General features: G+C 47.2%; 1 protein-coding gene across 5 annotated transcripts in view; it reads right to left on the reverse strand.

Annotated features, from left to right (window-relative positions):
• FARP2 (FERM, ARH/RhoGEF and pleckstrin domain protein 2) overlaps window positions 1–13863 on the reverse strand; it is a 104866-nt gene that overhangs the window by 86571 nt on the left and 4432 nt on the right. For all 5 annotated transcript variants that reach the window (XM_039228533.1, XM_039228536.1, XM_039228535.1 and 2 more), the window contains exon 2: window positions 3143–3371. In XM_039228533.1, the coding sequence (XP_039084464.1) occupies window positions 3143–3346 (204 nt within the window). In that variant the 5' untranslated portion in view covers window positions 3347–3371. The remainder of the gene's footprint in view (window positions 1–3142; window positions 3372–13863) is intronic.

Here is a 13863-nt window from a genome sequence, read left to right on the forward strand (position 1 = left end):
AGCAAGCAGTGGTGGGTCTGTGATGGGGCCCCAGGGGCAACCAGCCTTTGTCTCTGGATCTTTTGCATCTTTGGAGCTATGGCTCATGGGAGGCACCAGGGAGAATGGATCTGGGCAAGTCACACAGAGGGCTATGGGGGAAGCACGCCCCCCCCCCCCCCCCCCCGGAAGGCCCTGCAGCTTGCTCTGGAGCAGGCCCCACAAAGCATGTCACCTAACAAATGAGATCAGCCCACTGCTGGGAGATCCTAGAACTTTACAGAGACAGTCATCTTTCCAGATGCACCCCTGATCCACTGAAAGCAGCAGCAGCCGTGGTAGACTATATACAATGGCCACAAATTCTGTGGCACCCCCGTATCAGGGTACCTCTACTGCCTCTCAACCCTCCCCCCTTGAATCTGGGCCTGCCTGGTGGGCTGTAATGACCAGTTAAACTTGGTGGGAGCTACGAGACATGAATCCCAAGCTTCCAGGGACCTAACAGCTTCTACTCTTGAGAACATTTCCATCCCCAGCTCCCTGGAAGGTGATATTCCTCATGCAGAGAGGTTCTAGCTGGGGTACCACACCGTGGTACGCCCTTCAGGCCAGCCCAGACCAGAAGACCCTCCCAAGCCAGCACTCAAACATGCAGGAAACAGAAGATACTTGTTGTCTGAACTATGAGGTTTTAGAGTGGTCTTTTATTTAACAAAACCAACTGACAGGGTTGGAGGACCGGGTCCTCGGAAGCTGAATACAAATGACTCATAAAAATGTACTGAATTTTAACTCTTCCTAAAAGGCATGCATTAGTGGGGAACATCATTCAAAAAGCACCCCAGCCAACTCAGGGTATGTGGCAGCAATGTGAGTCTTCAACTTGCGGCGGCTCCGACAGGCTCACCGGACGATCACATCTGCAGGCAAGTGCAGATGACGGTCCCGTCTGACTGACAGAAGCAACTCCAGGGGCCAAGAGCAGGCTTCCCCAAGATGGGCCACTGTGGCATGAACATTATTTTGAGTTAAAAGTAGTAAAAACCCAGCAGATTCAGGAAAAGCTCTTCACTGCCCCCTCAACTACTTGCCTGTACCAGGAAGAGAGCTTTTAACAGAGACTCTTCAACCAAGGCACTCGTCTCCGTGACAGTCAAGCCCCATTCCCGGACATCTCCTCTCCCCTTCCTGTCCCACACCCAACCCCTCTCCGGAGCTCACGTCGGCTTCCTGCCTGTGTCAGGAATTTCCATATCTGGATTCCCTGTACAAACGCTATTAAGTTTGATGTTTGCCAGTTGATCGTCTCATGTAGATCTCATATGTAGTCTAACCAAACAGATCTTAAAAGGACCGAGGAAATCCTTTCTCCCCGACACAATAATCTCAACCTACTGCAACTCTGAGAAGTTCTAAATATGTTGAAACCTTTACAAAATGCCCCTCTGATTGCTGACGAATAATGCAATCCAGACACTTAGTGACAGTGTGTTATCTCAGAGAAGGGCTGTGTTATTTATGACTTCACAATAAATATGTGCTTTCTTCATTTTTGGGCCCTGTTTTAGTTGATAAAGACTATTAAGCACAGTAAAGAAGATGCTCTGAAAGTAAGCTCTAAATAGCTCAGTTTTCCTGTTCTTTTCTTGCCTCCCCTCCCCTCTGTTCTTTCTCTTGAACATTCTGAGAGTGTTAGAAGCACAGACCATAATGGGCGTGTCTATCAGAAGATGGCTCCATGGTGGGAACTCTTGAGAGCACTGGCTGGAGAAGACCCGGGAGCCCAGCTAACCCTCCCTGCACACCTTTAGCCCATTTCCTGCAGGTGACTCATCAAAGAGCACCGTGGGGGCTGGGAAACGCTGCCAAAGATTGCCCACAGTCAACCGCCAGTCTTCAGCATTCAGAGGCTGCCCGTCTTGGACTACCTTCCCCACAAAGGCTGCCCTGGCAACACGGGAGTGACCTGGGAGGCTGGACAGACAGGTCCTACCAGTTTGAATTACTACTGCCCTGAAGAAGTGTGACTCACTTTCCTCCTCAGGTAAGACCTTAAAAGAAGCGTTCAGGGTCCCCTGAGTTCAGACACTATGAATCTACACACTAGACACTTCCCATCAAACACTCAAGCAAGAGAGGCTGGTATGCCTGGGACCCCCAGGCCAGAGGACTGGGGGACAGCCCTGACCTCCAGCCCCCCCCCCCACTGACCCCCTCCCCTTCACTTTTCCCATGCAATGCATTCTGCAATTAGGCGCCACCAGAGCCCAGAGGAGGTTTCCCTTAGGGTCCTCACAGCCTGGCCCCCAGCTTGATAATCTTAGTTTCTGTGTAGCATCCTGTCTTGACAGAAATTTCTAAGCAGAAATAAACCTCCTGCTAAAGTTTAAATTGATTCTCTTGTCCTTCCTTTTGTGACACTAAGGGCAGAAAAAACATCTTAAGATATTACTTTAAGCCATTATGAAAAAATCAGAAGAGAGAATATATTTATGCAATACATATAAAAACTAATTTTTAAAAAGTACACTTATCCTAATACCATTTAAAAAAAAATCAGTGTTTTCTAAAGTATTATGTGGGTCTAAGAAGTACTGCTTGGATATATATACACACACACCTATGTAATACATTTATACAATTTTGCTACATTCAATCGTTTTTGCCAACATTATCAGTGCAATCTATTCTGTATCTGCTGATACAGAAAAACAAACTCTATGTTAAGGTGTAGTGCCATCTGCGCGCCAGGCTCTTTGCACGGTGCGCGCTCCATCCTCGCCGCAGCCTGAGAAGGGGCGACTACGCTCACTGCCACGGTGCAGGGAGGCGCTGACACACACTGGGGCCAGCTGCCCCCCTCACCCAGGCAGACCTGGGCAGAGGCCAGATGGGTCCAGTCCGTGCTCCACAGCCAGCCAGCCTCTCTCAAGAAGAGCAAAAGGGCTGTGTTGTATCAGGACTTCAAAGGAAAGACAGGAGAATATCACTCTCCAAGTAAAAGGAGAAACTCACTGTTTACAGGGATCTTAGTGTTACCAACACCACCCTTGGTCAGCTTGATAAATAGGCCAAGTCCGATCAGCAAAATGGAATGTGGCTCATAACACTTGGCTTTTAGAAAGTATAAGGAAATATCTCCAAATATCACACTTCTTACCTCAATGTCAAATATTTCCACGGTGTTGTCCAGCAGCTTCACTCGGATGTGAAGGTGCTTCTCCTGCGCTCTGGCTGATGCCCGTGCCGCTGGTGCCAAGACAGTCTGCCCAGGCTCGAGGGTGCTCACTCCCCCTGGGGTCTGGGCGCCCAAGCGTGTCCCTGGAGTCTGCAAGACTCTGTATGTTCCTTCTATCTCCCCCATTCTTCACCGGCTAATGAAGAGCGCTCTAAAACAAAACAAAAAACCCCAAAAAGTCATCGACAGTTATTTAGGTGTTGAAAAAAAAAATCAGGTGCACAGGAATTCTCCACTCTATTTTGCAACTTCTAGGCATCCTGAATTACATTAAAGCAATGAGTTAAACAAGATTACCTTCTACTCACACATGGGTTGGTGGAGTGTAAAACAATAAGGGCTGTTCCCAAAGACGCTAGTTCTGGTGCTTCTGCAAGCCAGGAGCGTGTCAGCTCGTGTAGCTCACAAAACCTCATCCAACAGGCGCCCATACCTTTGTCCGGCCGCCGGGAGCCCCCGGCACATCCTTGGGCTCCAGCAGCCCAGAGAGTTGCTGTGCTGCCGGCACGCTGCTAAGTGACAGGTGGTACATTTCTGCAAAGAGGGGCAGGTGCCACACAGCAAGTGCAGTGCACGCTGGGCACCATTCGGCAGGCCATTCCCTGTGCTGAGTGAGGACAGTGCAGGCTGGTCTGGGCCAGCTTTGTGCTCCCTGATTTTGTAAGTGGTGTTTCACCAGGCTGGATGGAGGCCGTCAGGGTGGTGTGAGGACTGCGCGCCTGGTGTGAGGGGCACTGGCTCGAGGCCGTGCCCTTCCCAGCAGTGCTTACCTGTCCTCAGGGCGTCCCTGTACCCACCACCCGCTGAGCAGACACAGGGGGCCCAGAGAGGCACTTGTGCCCTTTCCAATCCTGTGTCTCTAGCTTCAGGCCAGTAAGCTCAATGGGGCGAATCACGTCACTATTTTTACAAAGAAAGAAGAGGCTAAGTATCAGCTAGAATCTAATAATACTGGCTTGCTTTCCTTTATATTAATCTAGCTACTTTCTATTTATGGCAAATCTACTTCTTAAATATGTGTATTTATGTTTGAAAGTCAACGTAGAGAAAAATCTTAAGCAGCGAAGCACAGTATGGCAAAAAACACCAGCCATTTACTCCAGAAAGGGTGGAGCTGCTGGGAAAATGATCCACCTCACTCCCTCATCTCTGACAAGCCTTCTGCTGATGTGCGGGACCTTCCATAGAGAATTAATCTACATTTCTAGTCCATTCCCTCGTGCGCCAACCTAACCATTGGCTCCCCTGCCCTTCCATCCGCTCCGTGCTGTTACCAGGAAGACCCGTCTCCTGATGTTTTGTCCTTGAATTAAGTTTGAAAGCTTCTCAGTCACCCGCTGAGCAACCTCTCCTACACTGAAACCCTACCCAGCAAAGACAAAGTCTCCAGCCCACGTGGGTGAGAGCTGCCACACACATGTGATCTATCGAACCAGGGGGCAAGGCACAAGAAAGCTAAAACGGAGCTCCCGCGACAGTGAACTGGGAACGGCATGACAAAGCGATGAGGTGGTGTGTCGCTCTCCCAAATACACATTCGGCCCACTCCTGCACAAGGACAGACAGCTCCTCGTGCACAGGCACACTTCTGGTTCAGGTTAGCAGTTACCTGCCATTTCTGAATTCCCTCTCCAGGTTTATGTGCCCTGACAGCAGGAACCAAATTCTTACCGTGAACGTTTGCTAAGCATGTACTTAACTCAGAGCACTGGCATCAAGGAGCACGAGCTGCCTGTCAGGCAACGTACCGTACAGACCTCAGGAGCAAAAGACAGACTGGTCACAAACAGACCATGCTGGAAAATCACTAATATTCATGCCACTGATATTAAACATGGGATCAGATTCTGATCAATTCACAGATGTGAGTAGTTAATGCAAATGCGAGGGGACACCCGTGAAGACACCACCTGTAAGGTGTCTCCATCGTGCACACAGATGAGTCAAGTCCTTGGTCAGCTCACAGCATTTACTGACCCGGAGGCATGGAGAGCAGGCCCTTCTGAGACAACTACGGGGCGTGTGACCCTGGGCATCAAAGTGATCCTCCCCCTTGTAAGTAAAACTACCATTTTGAAAATGTGTGTACCACCAAAACATATTTCAACAACTCACTTATTTATTCCACTATACGTTCTCATGTAGATTTTTTTCTTAATAGTTTTAGATGGAAAAAATTTCTTCAGGTTCTTTATCTTCTACTCATTGTAATAAGAAAGTGCTGTCTAAACACATACTTCTAAAACAAAACAGGCAAGACTTACCCCCAGTGTGCAGAGGGGCACATCTGGGTGAGCACGCTGCCAGAAGAGCACGCGAGGAGATTCGTACTAGAAAACTTCTCTTGGTGGGAGGGCTTCTGTCTCTGGGATAAGGTTCCGGAAGGACCCCCTGGCATGGTCAGCATGGTTACATCGCTTGACTGGACCATATTCACTTTATAATCATTAAGCCATATACTCGATTGATACGGTTTTTCTAGATCTGTTTATTTCTTTAACAAACACATTTTATTTTTTTAACAAACACATTTTAAACAGCATACTGTTAGCATTATTTCACCTCTCCCAAGAGCAAAAGAAATATTAGACAAGTGGAAACCACTTCTTGGTCCACAAGAGGAGATCGTGCAGGTCTCTGTGCCTTCTGAGCAGCAAATGTACATCTTAGTTATTTTCATCTAGTCCAAAGACCTCAACGTAGCATAAGCTAAGATGCAGAGCCATGAGACACACTCGTTCTGGAAGGTCGTTGAGGAAATGACCCCGAGGTACCCCACTGCTTATGTTCCAAAGAAAAATATGGTTGCTACTACCTAATGGTATGTGGCATCAATTACACATTTAATAATGACTTGGCTTTAAGTTTGAGAAACCTTAGGAAGCAAGGAACTTAACAGAACACCGGTGTAGAACCCCAGTGCCGTCAGCTCTGCTCTCAAGGCCCGCCAGTCTATTGGGGAATATGCCGTGTAGCCAGACTCCTCTGGTAGATACGTGGCGTCACCCATTCAGCAGTCCTGTGGCACCACCGGCTGCCTCCTCCAGCTGACCACGGGAGAAGATGAAAGGAAAAAACGTATGCACGGAATGAATCTGAATCTGTTTTACGTCAGTTATGACCTAACAGAAATTACTTTGTTTTGCCTCGTGTGCTTCTAAATAAACATTTAAAGGGCAAGAGTACACAAGACAGACGAGAAACACAGCAAGGCCACTAACAGCCCCCGACGCATGAGGTGTTCTGCAGTCCTCGGAGCCCTAAATGTCAGATGCCAGCCCTGCTCACTTCTGCTGCTACCAGAGAGCCTCCCCAGAAATCCAGACAGAAGCAGGGGTGTGAAGACCCAGGGCCCTACAAGGCTCCGGATTATTTTCTCATCTTCCGTCCACATGAATGAAATGCTCTGCAGATTTCACTCCTAAAAATATTTCTGGTAGCTGGACACAATTTCCACTACTGACACTTAGTGCTACCTACTAGAAACTCAGTTCCTACATACTTATTTTCATTTAATAAAAACATTAAAAATTTAAAAAAATTTTTTTTTAAATTTATTTTTGAGAAAGATGGAGTGTGATTAGGGGAGGGGCAGAGAGAGAGATGAAAACACAGAATCTGAAGCAGGCTCCAGGCTCTGAGCTGTGAGCACAGAGCCTGATGTGAGGCTCGAACCCACAAACCATGAGATCATTACCTGAGCCGAAGTCAGCCGCTTAACTGACTAAGCCACCCAGGCTCCCCCCCTCCATTTTTAAAAAATCTTTATTTATTTTGAGAGAGAGAGAGAGAGAGCAAGTGAATGTGAGTGGGGGAGGGGGAGGAGAGAAAGAGCAAGAAAGAAAGAGAGAGAGAATCCCATTAAAAACTTTAAAAACCACCTTGTGATATATTGCCATCTTGAAGTTGGAAAGATTCAGCTCAAAAGTCTGTCCATTTGGGTGCCTGAGTGGCTTAGTCAGTTAAGTGTCCCACTATGAATTTTAGCAGGTCATGATCACATGGTTCGTGGAGACTGAGCCCCACATCTGGCTCTGTGTTGACTGCTGTTGACAGCCTGGAGCCTGCTTGGGATTCTCTCTCTCTCTCTCTCTCTCTCTCTCTCTCTGTCCCTCTCTCTGTGCCCTTCTCCCACTCACGGTACTCTCTCCCTCAAAATAAACAAACGAACAAAAAGTCGGGCAAGCATGCGTGACGACACGTCAATGTAGGTTGTAACAGATGTGCTACTCCCCAGGGGGAAAGCTGATGATGGGGAAGGCATAAGAGGGACAGGGCATTCAGATATCTCTGTATCTGCAACTCAACTTTGCTGTGAACTCCACAATGCTCTAAAAAATAAAGGCTATTAAAAAAAAGTCTGCCATGAACAACACATAACTCAGAAATGACTGAGCCAGAACTTAAGCCCAGTCTGGACTTGGCCACTAAGCCTCCTCGCTATCTGTTAGAAAATGAGCACATGGCTCCCTGGACAAAAGCACCGTTCACGGTCTGCAATAAAGGGCATTGCCTAAAAATCCTGTTATGCAAAAGACCTTCCACCTTCCTTGAAATCATTTTGGTTGCCTCTTTCAGGAGGATCATACAACACATGTCTATACTGACCAATTAAGGAAGCAGGACATGGCACTCACTTCCACTACATTTTTCTAACACACCCAGAGCTTAAGAGCGCACGACAGTGTTGGCCAGAACATTCACTGCTGATAGGTTCACACGGAGTCCTCACCAGGCCCCTGGGCCACATTACCTCTTTACCACAGCATAGCAAGAGAGGCCCTTCTATTCCCTAAGAAGCATGACTAGTATTTTTTAGAACAAGCAGCTAAGTAACTTAATCAGTGTAAGGGATCAGCAAAAAAAGCCGAACTTGCACTGTAAGGCAACGCCTTGAAGAGCTGACAAGGAACGGAGGTGGCCATATGGAGGGCGGGCAGGGCAGCCCCACGTGTGGGCACGTGCGCTGGTGGCACAGACACACCTCCTTCCCCGAGCACAGCCCCGCTGTCCACCAGAAGCCATCCTGGCCAGAACATCGGAGAAACTGCACTTGGCACTGGACACCCGGGGACAGGGTGCTCACAACTGGCTCACACACCACCCAGCACGTGCTTTGGGACGCTGCGTTACCGCCGTGGAGGCTTAAGCGCCAGGGAGGTGGCATGAAGCCCTGGCATCGCTGTCCCTCAAACACGGGGAAGGTCTGTCCCCACCGACAGCAAGGTGTCCACCGAGGTGGGACGAGGGAGACACTGGTGGGAAGCCAGGCAGCACACAGCAGCAGCCTGGGGTCAAAGCTGGAAAGCAGCACACCTGGGATCTAACTCCAACGCCGCCACTATCAAGCTCTCACTTCCCCACTCCTGGCCCAGCATTTATTCTGGAAAATGACAGGGGGAGAGAGTGGTCAATCATCTTTTCGTCCGTTCTAAGAATCTCTCAGTCCGTGAAAGATGGCTCAATGTGGAAGTAAAATGAAAGGAGATGTGCTCTTGATTCCAGCTAATCTATTGTACTTAGTAGCCCAAAATTAAGTCCCTCATAAAATCCTGTCATCCCATCATTCCTTCCTCACCATATGAAAAAGAGGCTATGTGGTTACAAGAGAAGAAACATCACTTTCAGATAAATTCAACACCATATATAGATTACTGGTTCAGAGAGAGGACTTTGGGCATAACCAATATTTGCAAACTTATACTTTTACTCCCCAGATTTTTAAAGGAGTTGCCTTCGACCATCAGGTAATCTGAACAATAAAGTTTTAAGAGGTGAAACTAATCTGGATAACTGACTAATTCTTAACACTTTTTTTCTTCTGGAATGAAGCTACCCAATTTACCACCAGAATCTTCACAGACAAAAGCAAGATCTCTACGGTTCTCTAATATGAAGTGAATAAGAGAGTTGGACTAGAAACATGTGCATTTGCTTATCTTCAAGCAACCATGGCAGAGAAACCCAAACCTACTGGCAGTGGCTGCCCCTGGGACAGACTGACCCCGGGATACAGCTCTGGAGACCTCTTCTTCCAATCCACAAGGTTTCCTCGGGCTGACCTGGGAACCTCCCAAATGTTTTACATAATTAGAGAGCAAAATGAAATCAGTGCTTTAGAAAAGCCCAAAACTCAAAAATGAAATAAATGATCCTCACTATACATTGAGACAGCAGCTAAACTACAAAAGGAATTACTTCAAGTGACTTTCAAACTCTGTAACCTCACACCCATCACTAACGAAATACATCCTAAAGATTAAAAAGACTACAGGTAAAACCACAATGTGGCATATTCTATAAGAAAAACAATCTCATTTTTTCAAAAAACGGCAAAGAAAAAGAAGGAAACAAACAGTGGTGGGGTAGGGGAAAAGTGATAGAAACTGTTAAAAGATACTACCTGCCAAATGCTCCCCATGGACCTTATTTGAATCCTGAATCAAGCATCTGTGGAATGATCAGGGATATCTCAGCACTTCCTGCAGATCAGGTGATTTAACAAGTACCACCCATTTCCTAGATGTTTTAATGGTACTGTGCATATAGGAAGATGGAATAGTCCCTATGTCTTAGAGATAGGTAACTATTTTTGGACAGTGGAATAATACCTAGGATTTACTTTAGAGTAACCCACTGAGGTGGGGAATCAGTCAAGATAACAGTCCTCCCCCCCAAAAAAACCCCCACCAAACAATTGCCCATATATTGGTTTATAGGAGCTGGTTTTGATATATGCACTTTTGTGGATGTTTGGAATTTTCCAGGAATAAAAAGAAAGAAAAATAACAAATGAAAGAAAGAACAAACAACAGATCTAGCCACAATTCTCAATGTACATTAAGGATCCAGAAAACCGCTGGAATAGTTCACAGGTGAGAGGGCAAGTGTGTACACCATGAAATGCTGGCCCAGCCCCTTATTTTCCATGGGAAATAGCAGCCTGAGCATGGAGCCGCTTGCTGAAGGCCACAGAGCCAACCTGTGCAGACAGGAATATGGCCCGGTGTCCTGACTCCCAGCCCAATACAATGCAAATTCTTCAGGTTTAAAAGACGAAACAATTTGACTTTAAAAACTGCACATCCAGGAGTGCTTGGGTGTTGCAGTCAGCTGAGCATCCGACTCTTGATTTTGGCTCAGGTCATGATCTCATGGTTTGTGGATTCAAGCCCTGCGTTGGGCTCTGCAATGAGCATGGAGCCTGCTTGGGATTCTCTCTCTTTCTCAAAATAAATAAATAAACATTAAAAAATTGCAGTCATGCATCATAAATTCACTCTGTCATATGTTAACTCCATTTTATGTCAGTTATTGTAGCTTTCAGTTCTAAAATTCCTACTGGTTTTTTACCTTTTTTTTTTTGGCCAATTTCTACCTTTCCATTTGTTTCAAGAATACCCTTAACTTCTCAGGACATTTTAGTAACAGTTGCTTTAAAGTGCATTTTAGTTTTCACTGCAGCTTTAACAATTTAGCAGCTTAAATAAGAGCTTTCTATTTTGTCAGTCTCTGGGGATCCGAAGTCCGGGTCCAATGTACACCCGCAGAGCACTCTGCCGAGGGGCTCACAAACACTGTGCAGGGCGATAGCTGGTGTGGGGTCTGAGCTGGGTGCTCTGAAAGAATGCATTTCCAGATCCATTCAGCTGTCTTGGTAGAGGATAGAGACCCCCGTCCTTGCTGGCACCGAGCTGCTGTTAACATCACATGTTCCTAGAAGCAACAGCAGGGGATGAAGGTCAAGGAGCCAAAATTCTACTGAAGTCTCTGTTGGAGCCCTGCAACACCCGTATCAAGTTGGTTTGAGCCTGTCTTCTGAGGTGATATTTTCCTGGTTCTGTGTATGCTATATAATTTTGGATATGATTGTGGACTTTTTTTTTTTTTTTAAGAGAGAGAGACAAAGACAGTGTGAGTTGGGGGGGGAGGGAGGGAGAGAGAGAGAGAGAGAGAATATCCCAAGCAGGCTCTATGCTGGCAGCACAGAGCCCGATGTGGGGCTTAAAACCACGAGATCATGAGCTGAGCTGAAACTAAGAGTCAGATGGTTAACCAACTGAGCCTCTCAGCCACCCGGGATTGTGGACATTTTTAATACTGTGTGGATTCTGGGTGTTTCTATGTTAGTAGACACGGGCCTGACTGGGATCAGGCCGCAGGCTGTGGTCTTGGCGTCAGCTCCATGTTCAGGGCTCCATCCTCCCTGTGCACCGTCACCCAGTGACCAGCCTGGTTCCCGGGCTGCGGCCCACCCCTTAGCTGAGTTCCCAAAGCCTCTGGCAAGCTCTTCAGGGTCAGACTCGTATGTGCAAAGCTCAGCGTTGAGGCCCTAAGTTCAAACTTCTGGGGTCGTTTTCTTGAACTCTTCTCTCCCCAGTCTCCCTACTATGCTTTCCAGTTGCCTGGAGCTCCCCTTCTCGGCCCTCCAGCCAGAAATCTGGGGCTTCAGTTACTGGCTCCACTGTGCACTTCCTGAGCCTGCACCCTTGCCTGGGAGAAAACACACAGTGGGGGTTTCCCGACTCTCTCAGAGTTTTGGGTGTCTGTAGGCTCTGGGTGCCACAGGCTGACTGGAGGGCAGGGCAGAGGGGAGGGGACCAGCAGCTCTCTCTCCTTCTCTCATACAGCGCTTTCTGTTTGCATCTGGTGCCCACCTCTGGGTTTCAGATACCTTGAGACCAGGCTGGGGAATCCTGGAGGAAAAACAGGAAAGCCTCTGCTGGTGCAGCGGGACTTCACATTCTGGCCTTTGTCTCCAGCCCTCCTGTCACCGCTGACTTGTCAGAGTCCCCAAATACCAGTTCCATGCAGCTGTCCAGGCTCTACAGCCACTGTCCAGGCAGTGGGAGAGCCAGGGTGGGGCATGCTTACTCCACAGTCCAGGAGCCAGAACTTGATATCCATGCATTTTAAAACATGTTTATGGTGGTTATCTTTGGGAGAGAAAGGAGGATGATTTTTATTTGTTTCCAATGTTCTGTATTTGTCAAATTGCGTCCAGTGAGAAGTATACATTACTTCTGAAACCAGATGGCTTTTCTGCAGATTACTGCGCAAGATCTACCTGCTTTAGAAGTCTTAGATGGTAGGGGTTACCTACGGTACGTCCCCTGTCACCGTCCAAGAGAACAGTGTAGTAACTATTATCTCTCGTTTCGGATGTGTACTCGTTCTCCTTTCTAAGAAGAAATTTGAAAGTTCAGTAAAATAAAAAAAATTTTTTTTTAAGTTTATTTATTTTGGGGGGTGAGAGGAGAGAGAGGGGGGGAGAGAGAGAATCCCAAGCAGGTTCTGCACTGTCATAGCAGGGCCAGATGTGGGGCTCGATCCCATGAATCATGAGATCATGACCTGAGCTGAAATCAAAATTTGGAAGGATGCTTAACCAACTGAACCACCCAGGCGCCCCTAAGCCCTCCCTGGAACCGACTTCTTGTTCAGGAACTGAGACTTATTCCCCCAGCAGGCATCTTATCAACTCCTACCAAAAGAATTTAGGGCTTTAATTATGAAGGAGACAAGAGTTACCAAAGCCCAGTAATTGAAACAATTTCCTAGTGCTGCTTCTTCCTTCCCAAACACACTCCCACTGGGTGCTAGAAGGTGCACTGAGAGCCCTCTCCCCTCATGCCTCTATCGTGTTATCTGGCATCAAGCACAGGGACAGAACTGCCCTTGCAAAAGCCTCAGGACCCCAAGGCTGTTCTGCCTCTGGTTTTGCCATCCCCCCCACCCCCATGCACCAGCCCCTTCCAAGGTCCTAGGAAAGGCCCTATGTAATGTGCGCTTACGGTTGCAGCCTTCTGTAAAATTTACAGAATGCACTCTGATTGCAATCAACTTAGGCTGCCACCACTTTCCAGTACAATCTTGTTCCCTTTCTGTCAGGCAGCTTAGGAGGAGCTGCTGGTATTTTGGGGCTGCAGCTCAGGGCATAAGGAGTTGACGACACATTTAGCTTGGATTTGGTGGACACATGTACACTTACCACCAGCCATCTCAGTGCAGATATGGCTTCTGGGAACACTGGCGTCACCCACTGTGCCTGCCCACCAGGGGCACATGAAACAAAGGTGAGGGGCCGGGGGCCTGCGGCAAGCTGTACCCATCCAATGGCGCCCATAACTGGCAGAGTGTGGGCTATGGGAAAGAAACACGGTTTGACATAAGGGGAACCAGATGCTCACCTGTGGGAAAATCATCGTCACACGTGTTACACTGTAAGCAGACAAATCTGTACTTCTGGTTTGTTGGAAAGATGTTAATGAGTAGGTCTGACTATCAATGTTCCACAGATTATTTTCTTATTTTCTGGATGGAATTGTACAAAACAGAATTTATCAGAACTCCTGCTTTTCCGAGACACACACCTACAGCTGTACTAGAAACAGCAAACATACACTGCCCATAGGTGTAAACATGTGTTATGCATCCTATTGAAAAAAATTTTGATCACTTGTGCGAGAAGAATCATTGAGTTCTATTCTCTATCACCTGAAGGGGCAACTGAAAAACACATATGCTACTTTTGAATAAATATGCTATTTAGTGATGTTATTAGTGAGCTTTTTCCAATCTGTACTGTTTTCTTATTCTACATAAATATTCACTTTCTAATTAATTATTTACAACATTGTATT

Source organism: Hyaena hyaena, unplaced genomic scaffold (assembly GCF_003009895.1).
Source record: "Hyaena hyaena isolate Hyena2069 unplaced genomic scaffold, ASM300989v1 scaffold_31, whole genome shotgun sequence".
NCBI lineage: Eukaryota > Metazoa > Chordata > Mammalia > Carnivora > Hyaenidae > Hyaena > Hyaena hyaena.